Source organism: Zootoca vivipara, chromosome 3, assembly GCF_965207765.1.
Source record: "Zootoca vivipara chromosome 3, rZooViv2.hap1.1, whole genome shotgun sequence".
Classification (NCBI taxonomy): Eukaryota; Metazoa; Chordata; class Lepidosauria; order Squamata; family Lacertidae; genus Zootoca; species Zootoca vivipara.
Genome location: NC_142586.1, coordinates 43,308,258 through 43,335,691, shown reverse-complemented (window position 1 = coordinate 43,335,691; position 27,434 = coordinate 43,308,258). Strand labels below are relative to the sequence as shown.

Sequence of the window (27,434 nt, the reverse complement as noted above, 5' to 3'; positions counted from 1 at the left end):
TTGCTAAGCCAAGATAGAAACCACCACAGCAGTCAGGTGGGAGCCTCCACCACGCTTGGGGTTTCTCTGGCTGCCGACAGGCAAGAGACCCTTCGTCGTCCTTCCTTCCGAGGGCTCTTCTCTTGGGCACCTTCCTTCCCCCTCCCCTCCACGGCAGAAAAAGCCAGCGGGGCTCCGGCTCCGCTTCTCACGACACTGAGCCGGCCGCTCTTCTGCGCCAGAGGCAGCTTTTACAGCTGCGGCAAGAAGAGGCCCGCGCGCCTCGGAAAGAGCCTCGCGCCGTCCAGAGAAGACGCTCGCTCCCCTCGGAGAGAGACAGAGAGAGTCGAAGAGCGCCGGCTCGCTTGCGCGCGACGCTTGAGCGCCCCGCCAGCCTCCGCCCACCCGGGCCCTTGGCTCCTCCCCGGGAGCTGGCGACGCCGGCGGCTCGTTCATCTCGCCCAGGAGCGAGGCTGGGGCGGGCGGGGGAGCGGGCAGGTTCCTTCTGCCTTCCGCGAGCAGCTGTCTCGGCCGGATAGGCTCGCGGAGCGAATGGGGCGGCTGCGCTGAGATGGGGTCGGCGGCTGCGTGGGTGGATGGGAGTGGGGGGAAAGGCGGGCTGGGCTGAGGGGTAAAGCCAGCCAGAGAGAGAGAGAGAGAGAGGGAGACCCCGCTTCAGCTTGCAGGCGATGCTCCTCACTTGCTGCCTTGGCCGTCTCCTCCTCCCCCCGGCTTGGAAGCTTTTGTTCTTCTCTCCACTTTGGGGCAGAGGCGAAGTGCCGCAGCCGCCGACACCTTTGTCGTCCGCCAGGAAAGTTCCCGGAGGCAGCCCTCGACTCGTGCGTCCGCCTGCCCAGGACCGGGGCTTGTTATTGTTGTTTTGAGGTGAGGTTAAATCTCAGAGGGAAGAGGAGGAGGAGGTTGGATGGGCAGGAGCAGATGGAGCCGCGTGTGGCTCCCTGGAGTGGGGCTGCAAACGGAGCGAGTGCGAGGGGCTCAAGGCTGCGAAACCTCGCCGCGATTCGGAGAGCCTCTGGAGATGCCGGACTTGGGATCTAGTCCTCCTCCCCCTCCTCGCTCCCGACTTCATCTCTAAGAGCACATGCTGCTAGGGGGTAGTGGAGGGGAGGTTGGATGTGATCTAGATACTCCTTCATCACCTTAAAGGGTGGATCTCTCCCCGCAGCTCTTTCAGTGCATTCCTGAGAGGGGGGGGGAGTAGAGATGGGGATGCACGTTGGTGATGGTGAGTGTGAAATGAAGGGACCGTTGGATTTACCAGTGTGTGTGTATGCACACACAGGGTGCCAACTTGAATAGAATTTGTGTGTTGGGGGGGGGGGTAAGCCCTGCTTTGCATAATTACAAGACGTGGTGCATGCACACCGGTTGAATGGCAATGCCCATCAACTTGGGGTGGTGGTGGCCCCCTCTAATATTTTATTGGGGGGGCGGTGCGTGAAGAGATCTCAGCCCTTAGGAGTTGGCTCCTATGTGTGTGTGTGTGTGTGTGTGTGTGTGTGTGTGTGTGTGTGGTGCTATATGGATGAATGCATGTTGTTTTGCAAGGTGCCAGAGCACTTTTTAAAAACCAGGAACCCAAATTAGGACCAGATGGGATTCCATTGCCTTAATTTATAAAATTAGAGGTCTGCAGTAAATCCTAGATGTATTGAGGACTGACGCCTCAGACTTCAGCTTTGGCCGTTAATTAATTAATTCCTGCTAAACCCTCCCTGTCTCAAATTAAACTCTGCCTAAAACTCCAAGGGCAACTGCAACATCCTTGGCAGTGATTAAAGAATTGGTGTGTTTAAGTTCTATTCTAGAAGTCATTTGGGCATAGTAGTTGTTCCTTAATACACTTTTACTATCTTCTGTTGCTACAGTCAGAGTTATTAGAACCAGAGTGGTAGGAAATTGCATGATTCAGATTTAAACTACACAACCCCCCCCCCAGTGTGTCCTCCATGTTGGTATTCTGATTACAGAACCAAGGTATTTAGAAGTGAAATACAAACTTACTGTATGTGGTGGGTTAATAAGGGCTTTCAAACTTCACATACTTATGCTGGCTTTCCTGAAGTGGTGAAATATTGAATCCTGGTTAAAAGGAGAGGAAGTCCTTCACTTCTGAACAGATGAGGTCCCTTAACCACATTTTAAAAAGCTGTTAAAAAGAGCTATAACAGAACAGTTTTATATTATATTATATTACACACACATACAGCATACCGGTATGTATGTTGCACCATAACCTGAAGTTCTTTGGGCAGCTACCGGTACAATAAATAAGGAGCAGGGTTTTTTTATTGAACAGTGTTCAGTGGGAATTACTCCAGTGTAAGTGTGTAACCTGGGAGTAAGTCTCACTGAGGTTATGCATGTATGGACATTAATATGTGTTAAGTTGATCTTGTTTTTCTCCCTTTTAGTTTCTGACAGTTAATTCTGGGTTGTCTTTCTAGATTATGGCCATGCAATCTGATTATTGAAAGGGGTCTGTTTTTGTAGTCATTTGTCGGTAAATGTGAGGGGGGGTTGGCAACTGCTTATACGGGTGAAATATGTATATTTTAGGAGTGCTGTAATTCAGGTAGGTGGTGAAGGCTCCCTGCCATCTTGTAAGGGAAAGTAAATTCACAGCTAAAATGTAAATGGTTGATTTGCTGGTAACTTCAGAACCAGGGTACTTCAGCTGAATTCAACAGGACATAGAATTTGATGTGCTTCAGTCTAACCTCATGAATGTTTACTTGCGAGCCCTATTTAGACCCATGGGATGTATGTTTCCTGGAAGTATGTCTTGCAGTGTAGCTCTAGCTGGTGTCCATGCTACTGTATGTAATATTAGGACATTTGAATTGTTCTATATTTCCTTATTGCAAAGCTCTTTTCTGGTGCCAGAGTGGTTTGTGATGCCAGAATGAATGGAGTTCAAATGTACACTACTTGCATTTCACCACCTGTACGTTAGTTATTTCTTAGAGCATGTTTCTGCCTGAATTCATCCTTGGAGAGTTGAAATTCTACTGCAGCTTACTAATGCTGTAAATTCTGCAACGACTAAGGCTACATTTAACAGGTAGGCTCTTTGATTAGGCAAACTAGTGAGCTCTGTATAGTATACCTTTTCTGCCTTAATGCTTTTGTATGGGTAATAACTTTTAGGAAAAGAGTTTACTCGCAGTCTTAGTACTGAGATACTACATGGAGATAAATAAAAGGCAACTTGTGAAAGCTTGCAACTTGTGACAATATTACTTTTTGCAGAACTGTATTTTAATTTAAAGCATCCCACCAGAGTTTCTAACTCACCAAATCAGGTGCAGCTTACTAGCCATGTGACCTCAGGGAGGCAACAAAACATGGTGGGTTTTATCAAGCACTTGGTAGGATGCCTGTGTGGCTGCTAGGCTGCACTAGGCCTTGTGGATTGCTTTGTCCTGAAGACTGCAGTGTGCATTCCCAAGAGGAATGTGGAAAGGTTATTCTCTTCAACTTTTTTAAAATTGTTTTCTTAAGTTTCCAGGCTGCAGAGTTCATGACAAACTTGTGTAGTAAAGAGAGAATAAGGCACTGATATAGTGTAGATTACTGCATTAAAACCACTTTTGAAGTGCTCTCTGGATGGGATTACTTCCAAACAAATAGCTATGGAATTACAGCCTTTTTTTTTCATAGATTGGGGAGGCTGTGTCTGGATCTCTCTTTAATAAATGAGATAGATATTTCCAACGTTACTTTGAAAAGCCATGCAGTGTCCCTACAGCATATATCTTTCCCTGTTGCACACATTCCAAATAATGCTTGTTGCTCTGAGAGATGCAGGGGCGTACGAAGTGGGAGGCGGAGGGGGTGGGCCACCCCGGGTTTGTGTGTGTGTGTGTGTGTGTGTGTGTGTGTGTGTGTGACAAGATGCCCCCTGCCTCCTCCCAGCTGTAGAGCGGCCGAGGGCACGCACAGTCAGTACGGGCGCCGCTCTCGCGGCGCCCGTACGGGCTGCTGCTCTTGTGCGCCATCTATATGGGCTGCCTCTTGCATGGCGACCGTATGGGCTGCCACGCGCGTGCACCCTGTATGGGATGCTGCACATGCACAGTCCATACGGATGTCACACATTTGTCACCGGGCGGTTCCTCCGGCACTGGACAGATGGGCAAGTTACTAAAGTGCATGACAGCATTTCATCCTCTGTACAAGTGCCAGTAGAACATTGTTAAATTTGGAAATGTTACTTCTTTAAATCATTCAGTAGCACTTTTATATATCACGGTTATTTTAGCAACGTGAGCAAGAATCTGAAATCTTAAGTGGGACCTTACTCCCATGTGAGGTGTTTTGGATTGAGATATGAAGATCTAGTTCAGCTGAATGCTTGTCCCAGTTGCCATGACTTCATCGTAGGTTGTTCAGTGAGTTGTTTCTGACTTGATGATGCAGTATTAAAACGGTTAATTTTAACTGGTAGAAGGACAGGGCTAGCATGATCCCAGTCTGTGTTACTGTGCTATTAGAGTAGCCTTAGGTAAAGATCCCATGAACTAGCAATCTTAAACTAAAAACTGTGGCTAAGATTTCAGTCCATATACTTTTACTGCAGTAAATGATTTGTCAATACTGTATATAACATGGACATAAATATCCTAGGTTTCCCATTGTTCATTGTCCAGTTCGGAGAAGTAGAAGAACTGTTGTTGCTTAAGTATTGTCTTTGTTAATGCTCCACTTTAGCCTCTCTGCTGATCAAAAGAATGCAATTGGGGTTCAGATGAGCTGCACTATATCAATGGTGCGTTTACTGACTGTAGCAATGTTGTGATGTATGGGTATGACCAAATCAGTGGCTTTTCAGAAATCAGAATTCTGCACATCAATCTGTAGTCTGTCCAGAGTTAGCATTCAAAGAATGGCCTGGGGGCTTATGGCACTGTCACAAAATTAAAGTTAAGCACATCTGTGCTGGTCAGTGGTTTGGGTGGGAGTCAGCACAGAACATGAAAGAGATATAGATCTACAATAAATGAGTCCTGTAATTTTCTAGGGATCTCTTTTCCATGAGAGTTTATACTTCGGTAAAGAAGTGCAAACATTCCTACAATAAGTCTGGCTACGAGTCTCAAAGTATATTCCTTGCTAGTGTTTAACAAGCTTTTTCATCACTATTTTCTCCTGAAAATTATAGGATCCCTCACCTCGTACAGATATATGTAAGGTAGTCATAACTTTGCCCCCACTTTGGGGCTGTGTCGCTGCAATAAAATAAAAATAAACTCTTGGTTTCCCAATACCAAAAAAGAGGAAGCTTACACACACAGGAGATGCACAAAAACATTTCGGGCAACATTTAAACCAGAAATGGGAACCCGTGGCCTCCTGGCATTCTTGGACTCTAACTTGCATCACCCTGACTTTTTGGCAAGTGGCCTGGCATTGTTGGAGTTGGAGTCCAACAGCCTTAGGCGCTAACATCTAAAAGCAATATGCTGAGTATTCAACTCAGCAGTTGTCTGAACAGTAATATGCAGATTTTCTCAAAACTACCAAATTTTCATCCACAACCTTTTATCTTGGAAACATCCCCGGTGCTTGTCTTAGTAGCTTCTGTATATGGGCCAAACATTCACTTTCATTCTCAAAAAGGAGACCCTTGCGCAACACTCATTTATTTTGAGTTTATTTAGCTTGTGCAGGAGAACTTCCAGGACGACTACACTCTTTGCCAGTACTTTGGCTGTTAACAAGTGCATATTCAGAGATTCAAGTGTTGAGTACCATGAGTATTCAAACTTGTGTCCATTAACCTGCTTATTTCGTACAGTGGCCAAATTTTAGCATTCATCAGTGGATAAATGTTTTTTTAAACAAGGTAGTTGTCTTTTAGTCTATGGAATTAAGGTGAAACTCTCAATGGCTTAAGAGGCCCTCAGGTCTTTTAAGTTAATAAAGTTTATAACCTTTCCAGACTTCCTGTTATGGACTGTATAGCTGGCAGCTTGATTTGTGAAATGCAGAATAATTAACCATCCAGAAGTCTTAAAGATAAAGCACACTTGGGCTGCAAGCCTGAATCTCATTATATGTATATTAAATTATACTGGAATCGGCAAGGTTTACACATAACAGAATTTAGCACTCCAGTCCTAAAATGTGGGCCAACAAATTAAAATGCATTCTCCTTGACATTTTAGATTTCGAAGTGTGGGTGCTTTTTTTTTTTTTTAAAAAAAAGGTTATTTACAGCACTTGGATTCTGAGGTTACATAATACAGCAGAGGACTGTACCATATGCTTGGGTGAATTATTGATTCACCTCTATGACCTTATTAATGCAACCTTTTTGGTTTAAGGCTTAATTCTTCTCTGCTCCAATTGTGTTCTAGAACTTTGTGCTGCCTAAGAATCTGTGGCTTTTTGACGCATCGGTTCAAGCATGGGATGGCTGAACCTGGGAAGAAGGAATAGATTTTGTTCCTATGCTTGGTTTGAAAACTATACAGCTGCAGGGGTAATTTTTTTTCTGGTGGGGCAGGAGAGATGAGAGTTGCTTCTTAAGGAGTAGGAAATCTAATACCGACTCAGTAGAAAAAGACTTCATGATTCCGTTTGGCTTTTGAAATGGATACTATGCTGTGAAGTTATAATATTACTAGTGCTTTTAGCATGGAGCTTAGTAATTCAGCCACAAAACTGCTATGATGTGGAACGGGATTCCAGATCCTTCATTTTTGCCTCTTAGAGCAAGCTTGCTTTCTCCTGCACTGGAGGGTAAGGACCTGAACCAATGGCTTCAAGTTACAAGGAAGGAGATTCTGACAAAACATCAGGAATGACTTTATGATTCTAAGAGCTTATTTGACAGTGGAACAGACTCCAGAAGGTGGTGGACTCTCCTTCCTTGGAGGTTTCGAAGCAGAGGTTGGACGATCATCTGCTATTGATGCTTAAACTGAGATTCCTGCATTGCAGGAGATTGAACTAGATGACCCTTGGGGTCGCTCCCAGCTCTACAATTCTATGATCCATGATAACAACTTTAGTAAAAGAACCAGTCTAGTGTTCATATGACATTTATTTTTATGTTTTGGAGGAGTGTCTAATCTTGCAGCCACCTCCTGCAGCCTGCAATGGTGCAGTCTAGGAGCAATTTTACTATGCAATAAGCTTTTTGTCTAGAGAGTTTCTCAGTAACTTATAATTGAAATAAATTGTAAATTATCCTAAATGGTACTAAATCCCTTAATGTAGCTGAATAGTTTAAAATACTTCTGCAAGAACAAATAAGTTGTGAGCTACTCTTCCATGAAATTATCTTTAGCCAATTTTAGATTTTGTGTGTTTTACAAAAATGGCACAATAGCAATCAAGAGTAGGTTAGCTCCAGCTTTTTGTGGAACAAAGGCTTATCACCAGCTCTACCCAAATCCTATTTTAGCACCCGTACGCAGAATATGCTGGTTAGCTTTGCTAACATGTTTTATGCTATAAGATTTACTGCCCAAAAATGCACTCTGAGTAGCTTCAGGCAGTCAAAAGAAGTGTTAGAAAGGAGCACAGGTGAGTTGCACCTTCTCTCATGCTTGCTTAAACCATCTGAAGCTGAGACTATGCACCTGCACCTATAGGATGATGATCAGATCACACAAACACACACTTATCTCATCATGAAAGATGGTGTGGGCTCACTTACAGATGTCTTAAACGAGAGCCAGTATGGATTTTCCAATCACTGCTGTTAGTTTGGAACACTATGACTGGCATGTTTAGTTACAATTTTCTGCAGCTGACTCACAGTGTGTGCTATAGAGCAAGCTCCCGCACCATCCTGAACCTATGGTGATGGTGTGGAACTTTCTTGCCCTCTGTCCAGAGGCTCTGAATAATCCTAGCCAATGACGACTCCTTACATTGTCAAATAGCTTTCAAAATTTGCTTCCATATTTTTTTTCCATTGCCTGAGATAATGGCTCTAGTAAACCTTTTAAGCACCATCTCCTAGTTTATTGTTCTCCTTCCTGACTCCTATGCTTTTTTATTATTTGTCACAGAGCTTTCTATATTTTATTTAATGTTGCATTAAGGTTATGCAGCATTATGGTGTGATTTCTAAGTGTTAGGCGACATCTAGGATTTCCCCTTCCTGAATGGAGGGGGCTTCCTTCCACGGAATGAGGGTTAGGTTCACAAACTGGGTGCTTCTGTGAGTAGAAGCACTTTCATGAAGCAAAAATGTTGGATATCATCTAAAATGCTGAATGTGTACTTACACTGGTTTTTCTTGTCTTAAGATAAAAAATTGGGAATAGGCTACAATGAGCAATGCAGATTAAGTAAGGACACTCAGAGGCAAACGTATTTGCATCCTGCTACTAACTAAATTGCTTTCAGCCTGAGTGTTTGAAAGTGTGTTTCAATATCCATATCCACATTCTGCTGCTACTGCTTCTGCAATCATGACTAGTACTGGATGTGGAGTGACAATTTTCCAGTGACAGAAATGTCACTAAAAGAAAAGGAGAATGAAATCCACACTGAAATGTAAAGGCAAAGTCTAGCATTTGGAATGCTGTAAAGTGCAGGTGAGGGATTTATTCGCATTGCATTTTAAATCACAACTATTGAAAAATAAAAGCTTGATAGTCAGACCTTCTGACATCTACACCAGCCAGGACATAACATGTCAGTCAAAGCCCCACCCACATGAACACGATAAAAATGGGATAACATAGGGAAAATTTACGGTGCCAGATTATCACAGAATTTAGAAGGTAGATTCCTGAGGTGCAAAGTGTAAGATCTATTAAGAACATGATAACCACCACAAATGAGCATAGGAATGATGGATTTCAATACCTAGTCTGGTCTGGAATGAAGCAGGTGAAAAGGAAGTGCATTTGGTTATATGAACTTAAAGGAAGTAGACAATAAATGTAAATAAAAAGTGAAGGTGTTCTAGGGAGAGCCAGGGAGCTCTTTCCTGTCAAGGGCTGGATTTGCTAGGGGAAAATTATTATTCAGGGGTTGCATGCCACCAAAGGGAAGGATTCTTTTAACCCTCTCTGCCAAACCCTTTTCACTTTCCCTCTTAGTTTCATTAGGAACAGATTATTGTTGCCAGAAATCTGAGCTGATCACTTGTGTTGGCTCTCCCCCTCCCTGCACCTCTCCGCTTCTGATTTTGCTCTCCTGGTTTTCCCATCCTTTCCTCTGGGTGCTATTCCCACCCAAGTCTGCATGAAAGCCAAGGACCACATGCTCCCTGTCTCTGGGCCAGGGCAAGGAAAGTGACAGAAGATGGCATAGAAAAGGAGAAGAGCCTGCAAAAGCAACTGGATTCAGAGAAGGGTATAATGGTCGGGTTGGGCATTTTGTGTGTGTGGCTGACAGCAGTATCTGTCCTGACTGTGCCAAGCACAGCTACAGATGGCATAAATGAGGAATGCTGGAGAGGAACGAAGGAGCTGAAAGCAGATAAACACACATGGAAAGTGGGAAGGTGTGTGGGAGAGCTGTACAGATCCAAATCTGAAATAACAGTGAAACTAAGACTCTGAGACCAAGAGATTTGAGACTCCTTTTTCTTTACGTGGCAGCCTCCATACTACATGGCCAACTGCTTTTGAAACTGAGGGAGTTTCAAAAGCAGGTTATGACAGACTTGTTCAAAGAAAACAGACCCTTGTGCAAGCCTAATTAGTCCATTTTATCCCAAGTATGACCTGGAGAGCATTTGTTCTGTGTAATGCACTTAATTCCTCATTTGCCGAGCAACTTGTCCAATCGTAGCCCATTGAAACAAGTGGGAAAGAGTTTCAAAAGTTTTGCTTTGTTAAATTGCATTATTGTAACCTTTATTCTACATCAAACTGAGGGCAGACACCTCCAAATCTTTTGCTGATTAGTGTGTCTGGTGCCTAGTGTGCGTGTCTGGCAGAGATGGGTGTGCAAAATACTAAACTGGTAGCTATTTGATATTTCAGTTGATATTTCAGTTGTGGACTGATCATAATAAGCATTTTATATCTAAAAAAAATCTAGGCTCTCTCCCCAGTTATTTATAGCTAGCCACACTATTTGTTTTATTAGCGTGATTAATTATGTTAGTGACTTTGCATGAGTGGTAGTATAAATTCCTTTGTAGTCTATTTCTGGTGTAGATAGGAACATGGTTGTAAAATTTAGAAGCCTGTAGCCAGATGGATTAAAGTGTTGCTAAGGAAACAGACTTGGAAATGAAGTGGCAGCAGACTGTCCACAGAACATCATGCTGTTTGGAACTGGTATTTTAGGTTCATGCAGATAGTTAAAAAAGAAGAATGAAATACTAATTTCCTGACTTTTTGAAAATACCATGTTAATTTTTATTGCTCATTAATGTATACAATGGACTCTGCATGCTTTCCCTGTATCACAAAAAGTGAGAAGTCTACAGCAGTTTGAAGGGCACTCCAGTGGTTGGCTTCATCTAGGTACAAATGTGGTCCATCACCTGATTAACTTAAGCAGTGATACTTGTTCCAGTTAAATGTTTCTCAGGACTTGAGTGTTGAGTTGAAGAGCAGTGATAGTCAGAATGTTAACACAATTTAATTCATCTTGAAAATACAAGTGATGTTTCGATCTGTTTAGCAACGTTGGAAGATAGCGACTTGCTCAAGGAAACTTTGTGTCTTGCCAAAGGATGAGTAACAGCTAAATTATACATTTTTAAAAAAATGAGGGCTCAACCATTGCACATTTTTTGCTCCCAGCAGTCTTAGACACAATCTGAAACCTTTTTTAGCACCTAAGAGAGCCTAATATGTATTTCTGCTACTTTCTCCCAGGTTCCATCTTCAGGCTGACTAAATGCAGATTACGTGAGTTCATTGTCAACTGACATTTTTCTCCCTTGCTTGGTTTACCACCAAGCTTGATGAAATGTTCTAGAGCTTAAAAAGCTTGCGCACTATTTTGTGTCATTTTGGGTTGATTATCAGGCAAATATTTCCTCAAAATAGTGTGCAAGCGTTTGAGCTTGGGCCAATGTGGCTTATGGGAATCTATCCTGTAAGCCAACATGCCTACCTTTGCTATTCAAAAGGTGTTTCTTCCTTCTCAGATGATTCCTTGTATATGCAGGGGCAAAGCAAAACGACTCGATGCCTCTTTGGGGAATATAGTTGAAGAAGGCCTTTAAGCAGGGAAGTTGCATACAGTACCAGGAAGCAAGCCTGGCCTTTTGTTACAGTTTTATTTTTTATGTTAACTCCTATTCTGCTCAAGAGCTAACTTTATTTACTTTTAAATCATTTGGGAAATGCTTTTGGTATTAACACGAGGTGGCATTCAGCCCCATGCTCTTTCAGTCATTTCATCTGAGCGAGGGTTGCTGCTTGCCAGGTGAAACGACCTCCCCTATCCTCCCTCTGCACTCTGTTCTGGGGTTCTTCGGCCTCTCCTCCCCAGCTTGACAAATTGCTGGGGGGAAGAGAGTGGGGAAAGCCCTGTTGTGTAAGGTGGAAGTCCTTGCTATTGGGGTTGGCTAAGTGAATCACGATCCCTGTATTTTCAACTGCACCAAAGCTGTTTTTTTTTTCATTGGGTTTGGGGGCTGAGGTTCTCCCCACCCCCCATTGCTTAGTACTGGCACTGCTACCAAGTTTTATTTTTCTATTTTTTTCATTTTTGCTTATCTGGAATTTTCATAGACTGAAAATCATTATTCTGTGGAATTTACTTCCAAGCATATGTTCTGAGGATTGCATTTTTATTCATGTCAAGCAGGTGTTTCCTGTGAACCTACTTGGCTGCTCTGGAGTAAATGGGCTGTGGATCATAGCCACATTATGCCGATGCTGAATTGCCAGGTGTGAATTCAGCAGTTCTGAGAATGCTCACATGCATTCTCAGGTGACAGCCCTCAAACTGCACTGTTCCACACTATAGATCTATAAAATCTATACATTTTATATATTTATAGTCCCACTATGACCTGGACTGTAGATTTCACAGTGTAGCTACATATAATGGTTGCCACCATGAATATGATACAGACATCAGTGCCGTCCAACCAGCATTCAGGTCTGGGGCCTTTGGCCAATGCCTGATTTGGTTGATTGTTGGGACCGGGCTCAGGGGCGTACCCAGGATCAAAACTAGGGGGGCAATGGCGGGGCCAATGGGAGGGGCCACAAAGTGGAAATGTGGGCAGGGCTACGGAGCCCAGGTGAAACTGACTCCGGTCTCACCTAGGCACCGTGAAGCTTTTTGCAGTCGGAGGTGCCGGGGCTCCGCTGACAGCATGCAGCCAAGGCGCTCGCTCTGGCCCACTGGGCTGCCCCCAGTGCACTATGGCCAGGACCCCGGCGGAGCGCGCAGCCGTGGGCGAGAGCGGCGCTGCCGGCGGGGCTGGTGGGCAGAGGCGGAGCACAGCCCAGCGGAGCGCAAGTTCGGCGTTCCCGCCCACCGCGCCACGCCCTCCAGCTTCCCGTCACGCTCTCTGGTTCCCCGCTGTGCTTGGCCTTGCCGGAGGGCGCAACGGGGAGCTGGAGGGAGGACGCGGTGCAGCGGGCGGAATGCCGAACTCTCGCTCCACCGAGCTGTGCCTCTGCCCACCAGCCCCGCCGGCAGCGCCGCTCTCGCCCACGGCTGCACCGTCCCTGCTTCTAGGGGAGGCAGCTGCCCCCCCTGCGCTGGGTACGCCCATGACCGGGCTTGCTTTGATTTGCTCTGCCTATAAAGTTTGAGAATCAACTAAGACTGCAGTCCTTTAATAGCTTACCTGACACTAAGACCCATTTAACTTCTGATTCTTAACGCCTTGTGAAGATGTACATTGTACGTTAAACTATGATGTTTAAAGACAAGTAGTGAATTATATATTTCCAGTACTACTGATAGGAATAATTGTTTGAGTCTAGTACAGAAACTACAGTGGACGCTCGGGTTGCGAACGTGATCCGTGCGGGAGGTACATTCGCAACCTGCAGCATTCGCAACCCGCAGCGCCACATCTGCGCACGCGCACATCACGATTCGGCACTTCTGTGCATGCGCAAAGCGCAATTTAGCGAGCGCTGAAACCTGGAAGTAACCCGTTTGGGTGCTTCCAGGTTTAGCACGGTGCGCAATCTGAAAAGACACAACCTGAAGCGTCTGTAACCCAAGGTATGACTATATATGACATGCTGTCTTGATGTTTTATTAACATTTAGCCTATGATTGCAGGCAATGCTTTAGAGCAGTGCATAAGCCCATTTCACATGCTAGCACCTTTTTCACCAGCGTAGTGATCATTATCTTCCTTCATGATATTGTCCATAAGCATCTGGGTTGGAAGAACAGCCAGTGGGGATGGACTTTTAATGGTAACAGCTCTTACTAGAATAGATTGAACCAACTTCTTTAGGAATTACTGAAGATGTTGGCTGTAGGGGAAGCTCATCTAAGTTCTGGCAGTGCTGAATGCTTGCTAGCAGTCATATCTCATTCAATTGGCACATTGGACTAGTCTGTGAGATACAATTGCAATTTGTTGCTGATATTTACTTGCCTTTGTTCAGCAGAACAGCAATGATAAATCTTTATTGGTAATTACAGCATGTCATCTGTCCAACAATCTTTAACTTCATTTGAGCCACAAGTATTGGTCTGTCAGTGGGAATCTTAAATCATTGAATTAATGCTGAAACAAATGAAAGAGCTGCCCAAGCTGATAAGTTTTTGAAAGAGAAAATCAAATGGTGTTTATCTCCTTGAGAATGCAGTTTTCCTCCCATTAAAATTTTATTTTATTTTTTAATATAATCTCTTCCTTCATATATTGGATGTATGTAATAATGTCATTTACTTACCGTAGGTCACAAAACTGGGGGGACGGGGACCTCTAAGATAACTTCATGACCCCTTTGAATAAGAGCCTTCCTAAGTACCCAATTTAATTTTGTTTTTATGGTTACATAAATAATAGCAGTGAAAGGCCTGGTATAGGGTGCAACTGACTGCTCTTACAATCCATCAACTCAATTTTAAAAAACCAGCACCAGATTAACATTTTTTATCCCAGGTAAACAGCATCTTGTTCATGAAGTATAAAAGAACATACAAATTGTTTTAAGTTGACAGGTTGAAACAAGTTGCTAGCTATCACTTCCTTCATTTTATCTGAATCTAATCATAATGAAGTCCAGCCATTATATAGGGGGAAATGTGTGGGAATGCCTTAGATACCTGCAACTTGGTGGTCTTTGGACTGCCACTTAGACTGCAACCCTGACCCTGCTTACCTGGGAGTAAGTCCCACAGAATACAGTAGGACCAACTTCTGAGTAAACATGATTAGGATTCTGCTGAAACTCGACTTCATCTTTACTGAAGATTTTGGTAAAGGTTTTACTTTGATTTTTACTGCAGATTCATGTGTTATGGGACATTGTACCATTGCTGAAATAGGGCCTACATTTTTAAGGCTATGCTTGCACACTGCGGCTTTTACTGCAAAAGCATAGTTGTGATAAAAAGTCCCTCTTCCTTACTGCTGCACTAAGTCATTGGTACCAAAACTATTTCCCCCATGGACCACTCGGAATTTGCTGAGTGTTTTGGAGGACCACTTAATCATTTTTCTGCCTGTTGTAGCAATTGCAATGAACTGTATATGGACCACAGTTTGGAAACCCCTGCCCTAACTGATTCTTCATTCTCCAGGAGTGAGGTGAATTTCTAGACCTTCTCCCTCCCCTAGTGCTACTACATTAATTCACATGAACTTTAGTTCAGTTGAGCTTACAGACCACCTATGCTTCAAAAGTCAAACACTACACTGAACTGGGACATCCTTGAGAATAATCTCAGCAATATATGCCAAGTCTCTACCGGTAGTTTCTTCACTTAACCTGCTGGTTATTTTTACTGACTTGCCCAATATATGTTACAAAGAACTGAAGCACATAAGCAGAAACGGCTTCCCCTGTTTTCTGTTATCTTTTATTCTTCACCTGAATTATTTGTTCCTGTCGTGCTACCTTTTACATCACTCCCCTGTGGGCTACTGCTGTTACCGTCTTTCCTCGCTTCTTGCTGTATTATTTGAGTCATAGGCCTTTATGGGCTTCGTTGCCAGAGATTTTTTAATGCAACTCATTGCAACTAAAAATAGCACAAATTTCATTTCTCTTGCTATCGTAGATTGCATATTTAAGCTTTTTTTCAGGGGGTGGGGTGGGGAGAAAAGGATAGTCTTGGTTGAAATATACCTAAAATGGTTTGTTAAATCTCACTAAAGTTTAGAGATGTCTTGCCATTGTCCTGGTGTTTATGCCACAGTTAATTATTAACATTAGGACATACTCCCATCAGCATTGATATCAAAGCTGGGTGAAATCTGATAGAAAGGTGTGTGTGTATATGTGCAAGTGGTTAATTGCGGCTCACAGTCATTTGTAACTGCGGCTTTGGAAATGGGTTTTACTTCAACCTAGCTGTAAAGAGGGCATGCAAAGTGCTGGGCAAGGAAGCACTTGTGAAAGGGGCATCTAACAAGCCCTGTGGGCAAAATAAATCACTTGGCATCACTGTAACATCAAGCCAAGTCCCCAATCCTGCTGTAGACCATCAAATTAGCTACCCTTCATGTGGTTTGTATGTTCCCATTAGACTACTACTAACATTTACATTGCAGCTAAATGGAAGTATATTTGACAGTAGATAAATACATGCACCACCTTTCTTTGAAAGCCACATGAGTATCTGTTTTCCCCACAATACACAAGGGCCTACCTTGTTTCTACTCTACAACACTACCTGCTTATCTAGGGAGGAGTAGGGGTGACCATCAAGTGGATTCCCTAAAGTGTCATGTACATTTATTGTCCTTCTGTTGGTATACCTAGAAAATCTGTCAAAACCAAAACCAAACACACACCAAAGTCTTCTTAATGGAAGCATAAGCACATTTGTTACTCTTCTCTAGTACTGTATATTTCTGCATATAAGACTACTTTTTAACCCAGGAAAATTTTCTCAAAAGTCAGGGGTCGTCTTATACGCCAGGTCGTATTTCTTATACGATGAGTATATCCCAAACTCTATATTTTAACTGGAAAAGTTGGGGGTCATCTTATACGCCCAGTTATAAGCCGGAATATACGGTACTCCAATCAACATCCGTAAAGAGCATAGCCTGTTCCTAGAGAAAGAGATGACTATTGGACTTCAACTGACTTGCCAAAATTTTGTTAACATTATTTAGTTATAACATTTATATATCACTTGATTATTGGCAGTTTACAAGAAGGAATATAAAACGATCACTAAAAATTTACAACTGTAATTTAAAACTTACAAAGTTAAGATCACAATAGAATAGACTGAAATGAATTAATACTCACACAGGCTTTCTAAACATCTCCTACTCGCAGCAGAAACTTGTCTGAAGAAAGTTGTGCTGCAAAGGGGTTCCTGCTCATAAATTATGTCTGACTGTGCCTTTGTAACTCTTAACTGTTCCAAGGTTGACAGAAACAGAATCTCACAGGACAGTGCAGTAGGAAAGAGAGGTTACTATGTACTTTTTTCTGGTACTCTTGGGTCTACTTATACAGCTCTTCTGATCATATCCATACGCAGCATTGCATCCTCCCTTGATTTCTGTAGTAGATGCTTCCCCACCCCAACTTTGTCTTCAGTATGCTTTAACACTAAGCAAAAGCAACAGCATTATACTCACCTCTAACATTCTAATTCCTGCTTGATTTTTCAGACCAAAGCACTGCCATGAAGGGTGAAGCTTTACTTTCCCCCTGCTGGATCTGTAACTACGGTTTGGGGCATGGCCATGGATCATGACACCACCCTTTTATGCTAAAATGCCTTGAAGCCTCTTTATCTCTCCCTTGCATTCTGCTCTGTGGGAAGTGATGTTTTTTTCTGCAATGCTGACGTCTGCTCATTCTGGGACATTCAATGCAACTTTTATTGTCTATGAAAATATGTACGCAAATATCACCACCCCATCCTTCTTGGTTCGTAGTGGCACAACACAGCCACTGAAATATCACTTGGGTGCCATGGTTATCACTGAGGTAACTACTCTGACAACCAACACTACAACTGCCCATCCATTGCAATCAGCCTCCAAGAGCTTAAGCCTGCCACTCCAGGTAATTCTTTCTGCTGCCATGATATTTATACTCCTCGTTTCTTTCCTTGGCAACCTTGTCGTCTGCCTAATGGTCTATCAGAAGACTGCAATGCGATCGGCTATTAACATTCTCCTAGCTAGCCTGGCTTTTGCAGACATGTTGCTTGCTGTGCTGAACATGCCTTTTGCTCTGATAACTGTCATCACGACCCGGTGGGTTTTTGGGAATATCTTCTGCAGAGTCTCGGCCATGTTTTTCTGGCTATTTGTCATCGAAGGGGTGGCCATTCTGCTTATCATTAGCATTGACAGGTTCCTTATAATAGTTCAGAGGCAGGATAAGCTGAATCCATACCGTGCAAAGTTCCTCATTGCTGTCTCATGGGCTGCAGCCTTCGTAGTTGCTTTCCCGCTTTCTATGGGAAACCCCAACCTGCTACCTTCCAGAGCACCTCAGTGTGTGTTTGGCTACACAACGAGCCCTGGCTACCGTGCCTATGTGATACTGGTGGTACTGATTTCGTTTTTTATCCCATTCTTGGTGATGTTGTATTCTTTTATGGGCATCCTCAACACTGTACGGCACAACGCAGTTCGCATCCACAGCCACCCAGATAGCATATGCCTCAGCCAAGCTAGCAAACTTGGTCTCATGAGCCTTCAGAGACCCTTTCAGATGAACATTGATATGAGCTTTAAAACTCGTGCCTTCACCACCATATTGATTTTGTTCATTGTCTTCATAATCTGCTTGGCGCCCTTCACCACCTACAGCCTTATTGCCACATTCAACAGCCACTTCGATCAGAAGCACAACTTCTTTCAGATAAGCGCTTGGCTCCTTTGGCTCTGCTACCTCAAGTCTGCCCTGAACCCATTGATTTACTACTGGAGGATCAAGAAATTTCATGATGCATGCTTAGACTTGATGCCGAAGTACTTCAAGTTTCTGCCACAGCTACCTGGTCACACCAGAAGACGTATCCGGCCTAGCGCAGTATATGTGTGTGGGGAGCACCGGTCGGTTGTGTGAAACTTGCAGCAAAGGGACACTTGTTCTTTTTCTGATGTACGTCCATTTTGGTGGATTGAAATACAGTGGCTTCTTTAGCTGCCATGTTTGTAACTTTAGTACGTATTCCAGCTGCCATGTGCAATTTCAAGAGAGAGAGATCATATTTGCTACTGGCGTATATGACTAAACGAAGATATTGGCTACAAACCCAAAAAGCTCCGTGTGCACAAAGGAAGAATAATGCAGACAGAGATTTCTGTTTGCCACAGCTGCTTCCACTGCTGCAGTTTAGGTTCCTCCTTCAGCAGATACAACAGCAGCAATGAAAACCTCAAAGAAAACTCCTGCTATGTGCAGTTTTCCCCCTTGCACACATGTGTAGCTTTCTGTGGATTGTGGCCACTTCCTACAGCTTTCTGCAGTGGAGAGGGAAACTTATTTGAATTATTTCTCAAGTTTGATGCTCATGACTGCAGGTCCACTTAATTGTAGATGTTTTTAATGCTGCTATTTTATGGTACATTGGGCTGAACACTTACTTTTTTAAAAAATAAATGATGTTACTGTTTTATGCCAACATAGGCCACATATCCACTATATATTTACAGCAGTATCATACCACTTTAAACAGTCATGGCTTCCTCCAAATAATCCTGGGAACTGTAGTTTGTTAGGGGTGCTGACAGTTGTTAAGAGATCCCTATTCCTTTCACAGAGTTACAATTCCCACACCTCCCAGGGAAGAGGGGTTGATTGTTAAACCACTCTGGAAATTGTATCTCTGTGAGGGAAATAGGGATCTCCTAACAACTCACAGCACCCTTAATCAACATTAATCCCCAGGATTCATTGAAGGAAGGTATGATTCTTTAAAGGGATGCAGGTGGCGCTGTGGATTAAACCACAGAGCCTAGGGCTTGCCAATCAGAAGATCGGCGGTTCGAATCCCTGTGACGGGGTGAGCTCCCGTTGCTCGGTCCCAGCTCCTGCCAACCTAGCAGTTCGAAAGCACGTCAAAGTGCAAGTAGATAAATAGGTACCACTCCGGCGGGAAGGTAAATGGCGTTTCCGTGTGCTGCTCTGGTTCGCCAGAAGCGGCTTTGTCATGCTGGCCACATGACCTGGAAGCTGTATGCCGGCTCCCTCGGCCAACAACGCGAGATGAGCGCCACAAGCCCAGAGTCGGTCATAACTGGACCTAATGGTCATGGGTCCTTTACCTTTAAGACTCTCTAAAGTGGTTTGATACTGCTTTAAATGTATAGTGCAGATGGGACTATAGCAGAGCCAAAAGGTGTCTATTTAATTTAACATTTCCAAGAGTTGTAGTGATATTCAAAATAGATTCTACTTATCTTCGTGCACTTTAAAAAGAACTGTATAGGGGTGTTTTGTTTTTGTGTGTTTTCTTTCTTCCCGCAAGGGTTTAGTTTTTTCATCCAACTTTTGTAGTGTTTCAGTAAACAATCTTTTAAGAAACGTTGTTTTCAGAAGGATAGATCTGCAAACACTGAGTTTATCTGGATCTCAGAGGCTCAGTGCATGTCGCTCTAAGTGAGGCTATACATAAACACATTCATTGCAGTCCAGCAGAAGTTAAACATGCTTAGGTCTCATTGAAACCATAACATTAAAATCCACGGATTTTAGTAGCTTAAGCACATGGGATTTTGTTTGGGGTCCTATTGATTTCAATGGGATATACGCATCTTTTACATTTCTATGATTTTTACCTGTTCTGTGTCACAGGCTGAGCCCTGACCAAGAACAATTGATGCCGTATTGCATTTTTTAAAGTATACAGATTTCAGGATCCAAAGAGCTACTTTAGGTATATACCCTTGGCATGCCCAATGGAATCTCCCATTATTCCTTTGGAATTCCAAGCCGCTAAATCCATGTCACAAATTGTTTCTGAAACTGCCCTTACTTTCAAGACAGATTTGTGGTGCAGTTGCTTGAGAAACATTAGAACAACTCTCCTTTGTGCCTGTGGAACTAGTTGTATGGTCTTTTGGATCAAAAAGGAAACAATACTAACTTTTACTCATAAAGTGACCAGACCTCCACAAGGCATAAATAAAAACTGTTAATATATTGGGAGCTATTATTAATGCACTGATTTCTTCTGAATGAGAGGTTTTTTGGAGGAGGGAATTCTTTTAAAAAGCTTTAGATAGTGAGAGTAAGCAGGGGTTTCATACTGCCACAGGCATTAATAAGTTATCTTACTATTATCAACCAGATTTAATTCGTCTCCCTCTTTCTTCGGTCAAGCAATTTTGTAGGGTTGCATCAGTTACCAGCTTTACTTGTCTTTGTGTTAGCCCTGCAAACATCAGTTCCTATTTGAGAAAATATTAAAAAAAATAAAGAAAATTATGTTAGGAATTACTCGAGAATACTTGCATGCAATCTGTTAAATGAACTTAAGGATGCCAATATATTAAGTCTACAATCAGTTCTACTGTAGTTTACAAGAGGGCTGGATATGTTTTTGCTGGGGTTCTTTTTAACCCAGTTGATTTCTTCACTGGCAGCAAATGACATAACTGAAAACCACTATTTGGTCATAGGGTTGCAAGACTCAATAGAGGACAGGACTTCTGTGCCTTTAATTGCCCTGCTCTATTTTGTGTCTGGAAACCTTAAAGAGAAACCAGCAGGCAATTGGCTTGGAAATTAAACAAAGGGTCTGCTGGTTTCTCTTTAAGGTTTCCAGACTCAAAAGAGAGCAGGGCAATTAAAGGCACAGAAGTCCTGTCCTCTATTGAGTCTGGCAACCCTATTTGGTCATATAGGAAGAAGCAATGCTGTTCCTCTGAAAATTAAGTATATATTTTTTAAAAAAGTTGTGTTATGGAAGAACATTTCATAGACTGAGGTGTGTGTGTGCTGTTGATGCTATTTTACTTAACTTAATTTTACTGCAGGGAGAATTCATTGCCTCCCATTAAATCTATTACTAAATGTTATCACTCTCTAACAAAGGAACTTGTCAATGCTGTCAGTAACCAGTGCCATTGTTCTGTCTTCCAAAGGAAAGCAACATAAGCCTCCTTTATGTGGTAACTGAAAGGGACCCTTAAAGGGGGCAGCAAGGATGTGCTACTGATCCTGCTTCTTAATATCTACAAGTTAACCTTGAATATCTGAGCTGGGCGAGCTCTACAACATGTAGACATTTAGGCCTAAAAGCTTCCATAGAAGCTGGAAACCTATTCACACAGAACTAAACACACAGGCTTCCCTAGCTTGGACATTCGTGCTTAGTGCAGAGAACCACATACTGTGGGAGTCCTGTAATAGGTTGGCCATCTTCATGTGCTTAACATTTGAATGGCGGCTATCAATGCAATAAAATATAAAGCTCCAAAATAGGGAGGGGAGAGATATCAGAATTTGTAGGGCAAATGTTTTTCATGTATTTCTGGAGAGCAAATGTTCTAGAAGTTATAGCAGCAGTTATATGCGGGAAAACAATCTTCCTCCTAGTAGGGCATTTATTTATTTTTTAGTTGTATCAGACTATATACTCTATACAGTGCCTGAGGGATCGGGTCTCGCACCTCCCTATGTAATGCAACCATGTGCATTGTATTATCTACAGAGGCAAACACTGGCCTCACTTTTCTATCTTATTTTCTTAATGCCAGGTTAGAGTAATAGTTCAACACAGCCAGCATATCTTCATACATCGTAAGACAGTCTGGGCATCTCATCCTTTAAAATTGTGGGGTGGTTCTTACATGAAATGGCAGTGTAAGGTATACTCTGGTGTAAATTGGTACTTCTGTTCCTGTGACTGGAAAAGTAAAAGTAGAATGGATTTAAGTTTGACCAAATAACTTCACTAATTGACTACAGTGCACACAAAAATGCTGAAAGGTTTAGACCTTGACATGCGCGGGGAATATTTCTCCTTAAAATTTTTGCATTCAGAAAATAGCTTTCCTATGATGATAAGGCTTTCCTTTGTATACAGGATGATTCTGTAAACAACAAGCATTCTTGAAGCATGAGCCTGTTGTGTTGACTTGGAAGCAAGTCTCACAACATGCAATGGGTCTTGCTCCCAGGTTATGTGCCTAGGATTGCAGATCTGCCTTCAGCCAGCATGTCTTGCTGCACTAGGTGGAGAGGATATGGCATATGGCTATGCTTATGCTGTACAACTGTTAATTTACTTTGCAACAGAAATTAGTATCTGATGCAGTATATGACAACTTGACTTTTTTAATGGCTTGGAAGTAAAGAAGAAAAATCCTGTTTCAACAAAAAGGTTGGAAGCAAGAGGTGACTAGACAAAATCTCTCTCTCTCTCTCTCTCTCTCTCTCTCCCTCTCCCTCTCCCTCTCCCTCTCCCTCTCCCTCTCCCTCTCACCTGCTCCTCTGGTCTTTGTTCTCTGGATTTTTTTTATTGTGCTGCACTTGGAATAGGTAAATATTAAAAAGTTCTTTGTATGCTAGGAAAGCTATTAACATGAAATGGTGTGTTAAAGGGAAACGTGAGCACCTGTGATTTTAAAATGTGATATTGTGATATAGCACCATTGGCTCTGTTACTTTTCACATGCTGTTTTAGAACAGTGCCTTGTTATTTTGGGATGAATTTCTATATCCTCTTACACTTGAGAAGCTTTCACTCCTACTGGTAATCAGCTGCACACATGCATATATTTACACTTCTCTAAAGTTTACACCCATGTTTACAGAAGTCATTTTGTATGCATTTCAGAAGGTAACAGTGAAGTAGAGATCCCCCCACCTCCAAGAAAATAATATGTAAATCATGCCATTAATAAATTCTGGGTAAGAACTTTTACCATTTGTTTATTTTTCAAACACATATTTGCTTGAAGTTCCTCCTTTTTGTGATGGGGAAACAAAAAAGGGAGGAGATTGCAGTAGGAAGATCAAACTGAATGTGATTTTTAAAAATATATATTTATAGTTGTCTAAACTACTTGTCAAAACTGTCATGGTTGTACAAACCTGTTGCTAAAGGGGGTTTTCACTGCAAATTACTGAGGGACATTGTACATGCCTTGAGGGGATTTACTACTTTGTGTAACCTATTTTGTTTGTACAGAGCATAACAGTGGTGTTTTTTCTCTTTCCCTTCTGTTCTGTATTTTTATATATATTTTTAAAATGAATTTATGCATAAGTAGCTGCCCGAGTTTGATATTCTTTCATATATTTACCACCTACAGTTCATGGAACACTGCCCTCACAGAAAGATGTATTAGTTTATTTTTGCTATATGGCAACTAAGCCAATATTATGCACTAGTTGCAGGTGAAAAAGCTATGAATTTCTAAAATCTGTTACTTTTTAGAATTAATATTGGTTGTCAATGAAATGAAATGGTTTGACTTTCCTTTCCTTTTTCTTCTTCTTCACAAAGCCAGTATGGATAGGGACACCTCAGATGTAGAGTTCTAAACTAAAGGTGAAGCGTGTATGATGTACATATATTTTCCATGGAAATAACAAAAAAACAAAGGGGGGGAATGAACTTTGTCTAGCAGTCCAGAAGGAGCCTGCTAATGTTAACAAATCATGTCTATTCTTGAAATGCTGACCTATTAAAAATGTTTTCATAACAATTCAGTTTTTGTGTTTTGTTAGAAAAATCAGAGGCATCGTTTTAGAGCCTTTTGAAGACTGGTGTCTAATATAAGAATTACTGATCTTTCATCTTTCAAATATAGCAGTAAAAAACTGCACAAAAGATTGCAATGTGTCAGGTGGGTGGAAAAGACAAGTGGCAGTATGCATAAAAATTACCCCCCAAAAAGCAATAAAAATGCTTTTTTTAAAAAAAAAAATCCAAATCCAGGCGCTCTTATTTTCATGTAGATTTCCTGTTCAAGTCCCCAAGAGAATCTTTTTGCCACACAGTGGCCATTACCACCTCCTTTTACTTGGAGATACTGGGGACTGAACCTGGGATCTTTACAGAGCATCTCGGCTGATGCAGTAGCATAAAAGAAATGATTTATAAACCAGGACAAACATTTTTATAAGTGGTCTCAGCAGTGCTGCTTAGAAACATCGTAGAAAAGGGTGCAGGATTCCTCCTTAAAGGGGATAATTGATTGTGCATTAACCAGAAGACTTAACAGGAATTTGTATATTTCATCATGGTCACAGCGTTTCACTAACAATTCCAAGTGGCTCCATGTCCACAGTCTTTGGAAGATTTTAGAGTGCAAGAGCTTGCCATTCAGCTAGCTGTAGCTGAGTAATTAAAAATTGTTCAAAGTAAACAGAATCTCTGCCAGAGGCATTTGTATCACGTTGTGTGATTCATTTTCTACACAAAACAATGACCTTTATGACTCACTCAACTTTCTGTTTGTGCTACTTTCTTCTCCTGAATACCAGAAAAGATAAGAGCTATTCTGTAATGTGAGGTAGCCAAGATTCCACTGGGATTCAACAGCCATTTGTAAAATTTAAGAACAAAAGAAGAGTCTGTTGGATTAGGCCAGAGGTCCATCTAGTCCAGCATCCGATTCTCACAGTGGTCAACCAGATGCCTATGAGAAGGGCATAAGTACAGCTGCACTCTCCACTTGCAATTTCTAGCAACTGGCATTTGTAGGCATACAATGTCTGGTACCGTAGGCAACACACAGCCATTGATCGCCTCATCCTCCAGGGATGCATCTAAACCCCTTCCAAGTTTCTGGTTAGCACCATATCTTATAGTGAATTCTATAATTTAAATATATACACTGCATGAAGAATCACTTCCTTTTGTTGTGAATCTCCCACTGTTTAGCTTTGTTGGATAACCTTGGGTTCTAGTATTATAAAAGAGACAAAGATGGAACCTCTCTTTAACCATTTCCCCCACAATTTTAGCATGTTTCCCTTTCCTTTCCTTCCCTTTTTCCTAAGCTTAAAAGTCCCAAGTGTTGCAACGTTTCCTCATGGGAGAGTTGTTCTAGTGCCCTATGATAATTTTGCTTGCCCTTTTACAGCTTTACAAATATCCTTTGTGAGATACCAGAATTGTATGCAAAATTCAAAATGTGGCCACACAAAACGTTTGTGTAAGTTTGAAAATGGACCCTTTCCTTACGATCCATATTATGGAATCACCTTTTTCACAGCTGCTGCACACCAGATCGACGTCTTCATTGAACTATCAGCAGTGCTCTGTTTTCTGCTCAGTCACTGCCAATTCAGATGCTATTAGTGAAATCAGGAATTTTTGTTCCAAAGTACATCACTTTGCATTTGTTTGTACCGAATCGCATATTAAATGTCTTTAGCAGGCATACCCAAACTTCGGCCCTCCAGATGTTTTGGACTACAATTCTCATCATCCCTGACCCACTGGTCCTGTTAGCTAGGGATCATGGGAGTTGTAGGCCAAAACATCTGGAGGGCCGCAGTTTGGGGATGCCTGGTCTTTAGCAAACTTGGTCAAGTCACTGCTATATAAAATATGAACCTAATAAACCCCCTCCCTTTTTAAGTAAGTGGGGTGTATCTCAATTTTTCCATGGATGTTAGTTCTGTCTCATTCCATGCTTAACTAATTTCCTCGATTACTGTTGCTCCACCTCTTTACTAGATTACTCTTTCTTTTTAATAAATCATTTGAAAACCACGTGGTTAACTTCTGCAGTTTACGGATTTGTGCAGCTTATTTCTCACTGCATACCGTATTTTAGGTTTGCTTGGCACATTTTAATGACATAACATTGCAAACAGAGGAAGTTATAGTCAATTTCCTCCTAATGTGGAGCTGAAGACCTTTCTTGTTGCTGTTGCTCATGGGAGGTTGATTCTACACTGATCCTAATAAGCACTCTCTGAGGAATTCATTATTTTGAAACCCATGCCTAATAAGAGATGTTTTGTGCTTTTGAAGTTCAAACTAATTTCCACAAAGGCCGCCATCGCTAAGCAACAGATTCTGTTTGGTGCCTCTGGAGGGCAAAGGCTACAGTGCCTATATGATGTGAATCATAGTTAAAGAGACCATAAAGTGGCACTAGGCTGTTCTAGTAAGGGAGGATAAATCATCCTACAGTGCTCTAAAACCACTACAAATGATAAGAATACCAGTGAAGATGTCACTTAAAAATAAATAAACAGTCTTATTGTTGCCTGGGAAATTGCCATTGGTTGAGTTAATGTGATGTCATGGGAATAGTCATGAATATTCTGCTAAATGGGGAAAACGAGTCAACAAATTATTACAATAGATTACTATTATCTATTGACTTTATAGCACATCTTTTCTCCCCAAGGAGCCCAGGGTGGTCATCAGATACACAATTTAAAAACAAGAACAAAACAAAAAATATTATAAAACTGTTAAATCATTATAAAAACAATTACAATTTAAAACATCTGAAAGTAGTTACAGTTAAAAAACCTTTCATTCAATGGCAGCGACATCAACAAGGCCTCACCTGCCTATCATAGGTTCCAATATGGCTGGTATTGGGGAAGAGGGTTAGAGCAGGCATAGGCAAACTCGGCCCTCCAGATGTTTTGGGACTACAACTCCCATGATCCCTAGCTAACAGGACCAGTGGTCAGGGTTGATGGGAGTTTCAGTCCCCAAACATCTGGGGGGCCGAGTTTGCCCATTCCTGGGTTAGTGAGACTTCACATAGGATCAATGAATGAGTGTACTTGTTGAGAAGAAAAGGAGAGGAGTCTAATTTCCAGGATGTAATTGTCAGATTGACATTGAAACATTTACATCGTTAATCTACAATGCACAGAAGCCAACACTGTGTGAGTAGACTTCACTCGTGCAATGGGACTTCTCCTTGCTTTTCTCCCATTTAGTCCAGCATCTTGTTCTGGCCAGCCAAATGTCTGTGGGAAAGCAGATTTTGTGGGTACATGGAGCCTGCAGAGGGGAGTAAAGGAAGATGACTCAAAGTCATATCTATCTGCACATGACAGCACAGGATACAACGCAATATCTTTATTTTTAAGATAATCTTGATTGCTAAGGTAATTTTCAAGGAGATTATTAGGTCTTTTTCTGGCACAGGAAAGGTTCCCTTTCAACTCAGCAAATCAACCACGGAGAAAAATGCTGCTAAAATTTGTTGACTGGATGAATGAACCTTCTGCAATCAGCCATTGCACATAAGGACACTAAATATAGTCTATGCTAAAGAACACCCCGGGTTTGAAATATTTTGAAATCTGGAGCTATTTGTACCCAGCACTGTGCTAAATAAAGCGAAAGCACTGCTGACAAATCTCAGCGAAGTATTATTTATATCTGGCTGATTCTGACAGAGTGCCAGAAAAGATGAATATCTAGGT

At 42.1% G+C, this 27,434-nt stretch overlaps 1 protein-coding gene across 1 annotated transcript; it reads left to right on the top strand.

The window, feature by feature from the left end:
• The first annotated feature begins 458 nt into the window (after positions 1-458).
• On the top strand, positions 459-19,754 carry GPR63 (G protein-coupled receptor 63). The gene is made up of 2 exons (XM_035109359.3): positions 459-864; positions 16,721-19,754. The coding sequence occupies exon 2, from the start codon at positions 16,878-16,880 to the stop codon at positions 18,132-18,134; it is 1,257 nt and encodes a 418-aa protein (XP_034965250.1). The 5' UTR covers positions 459-864; positions 16,721-16,877; the 3' UTR covers positions 18,135-19,754.
• Positions 19,755-27,434: the final 7,680 nt, after the last annotated feature.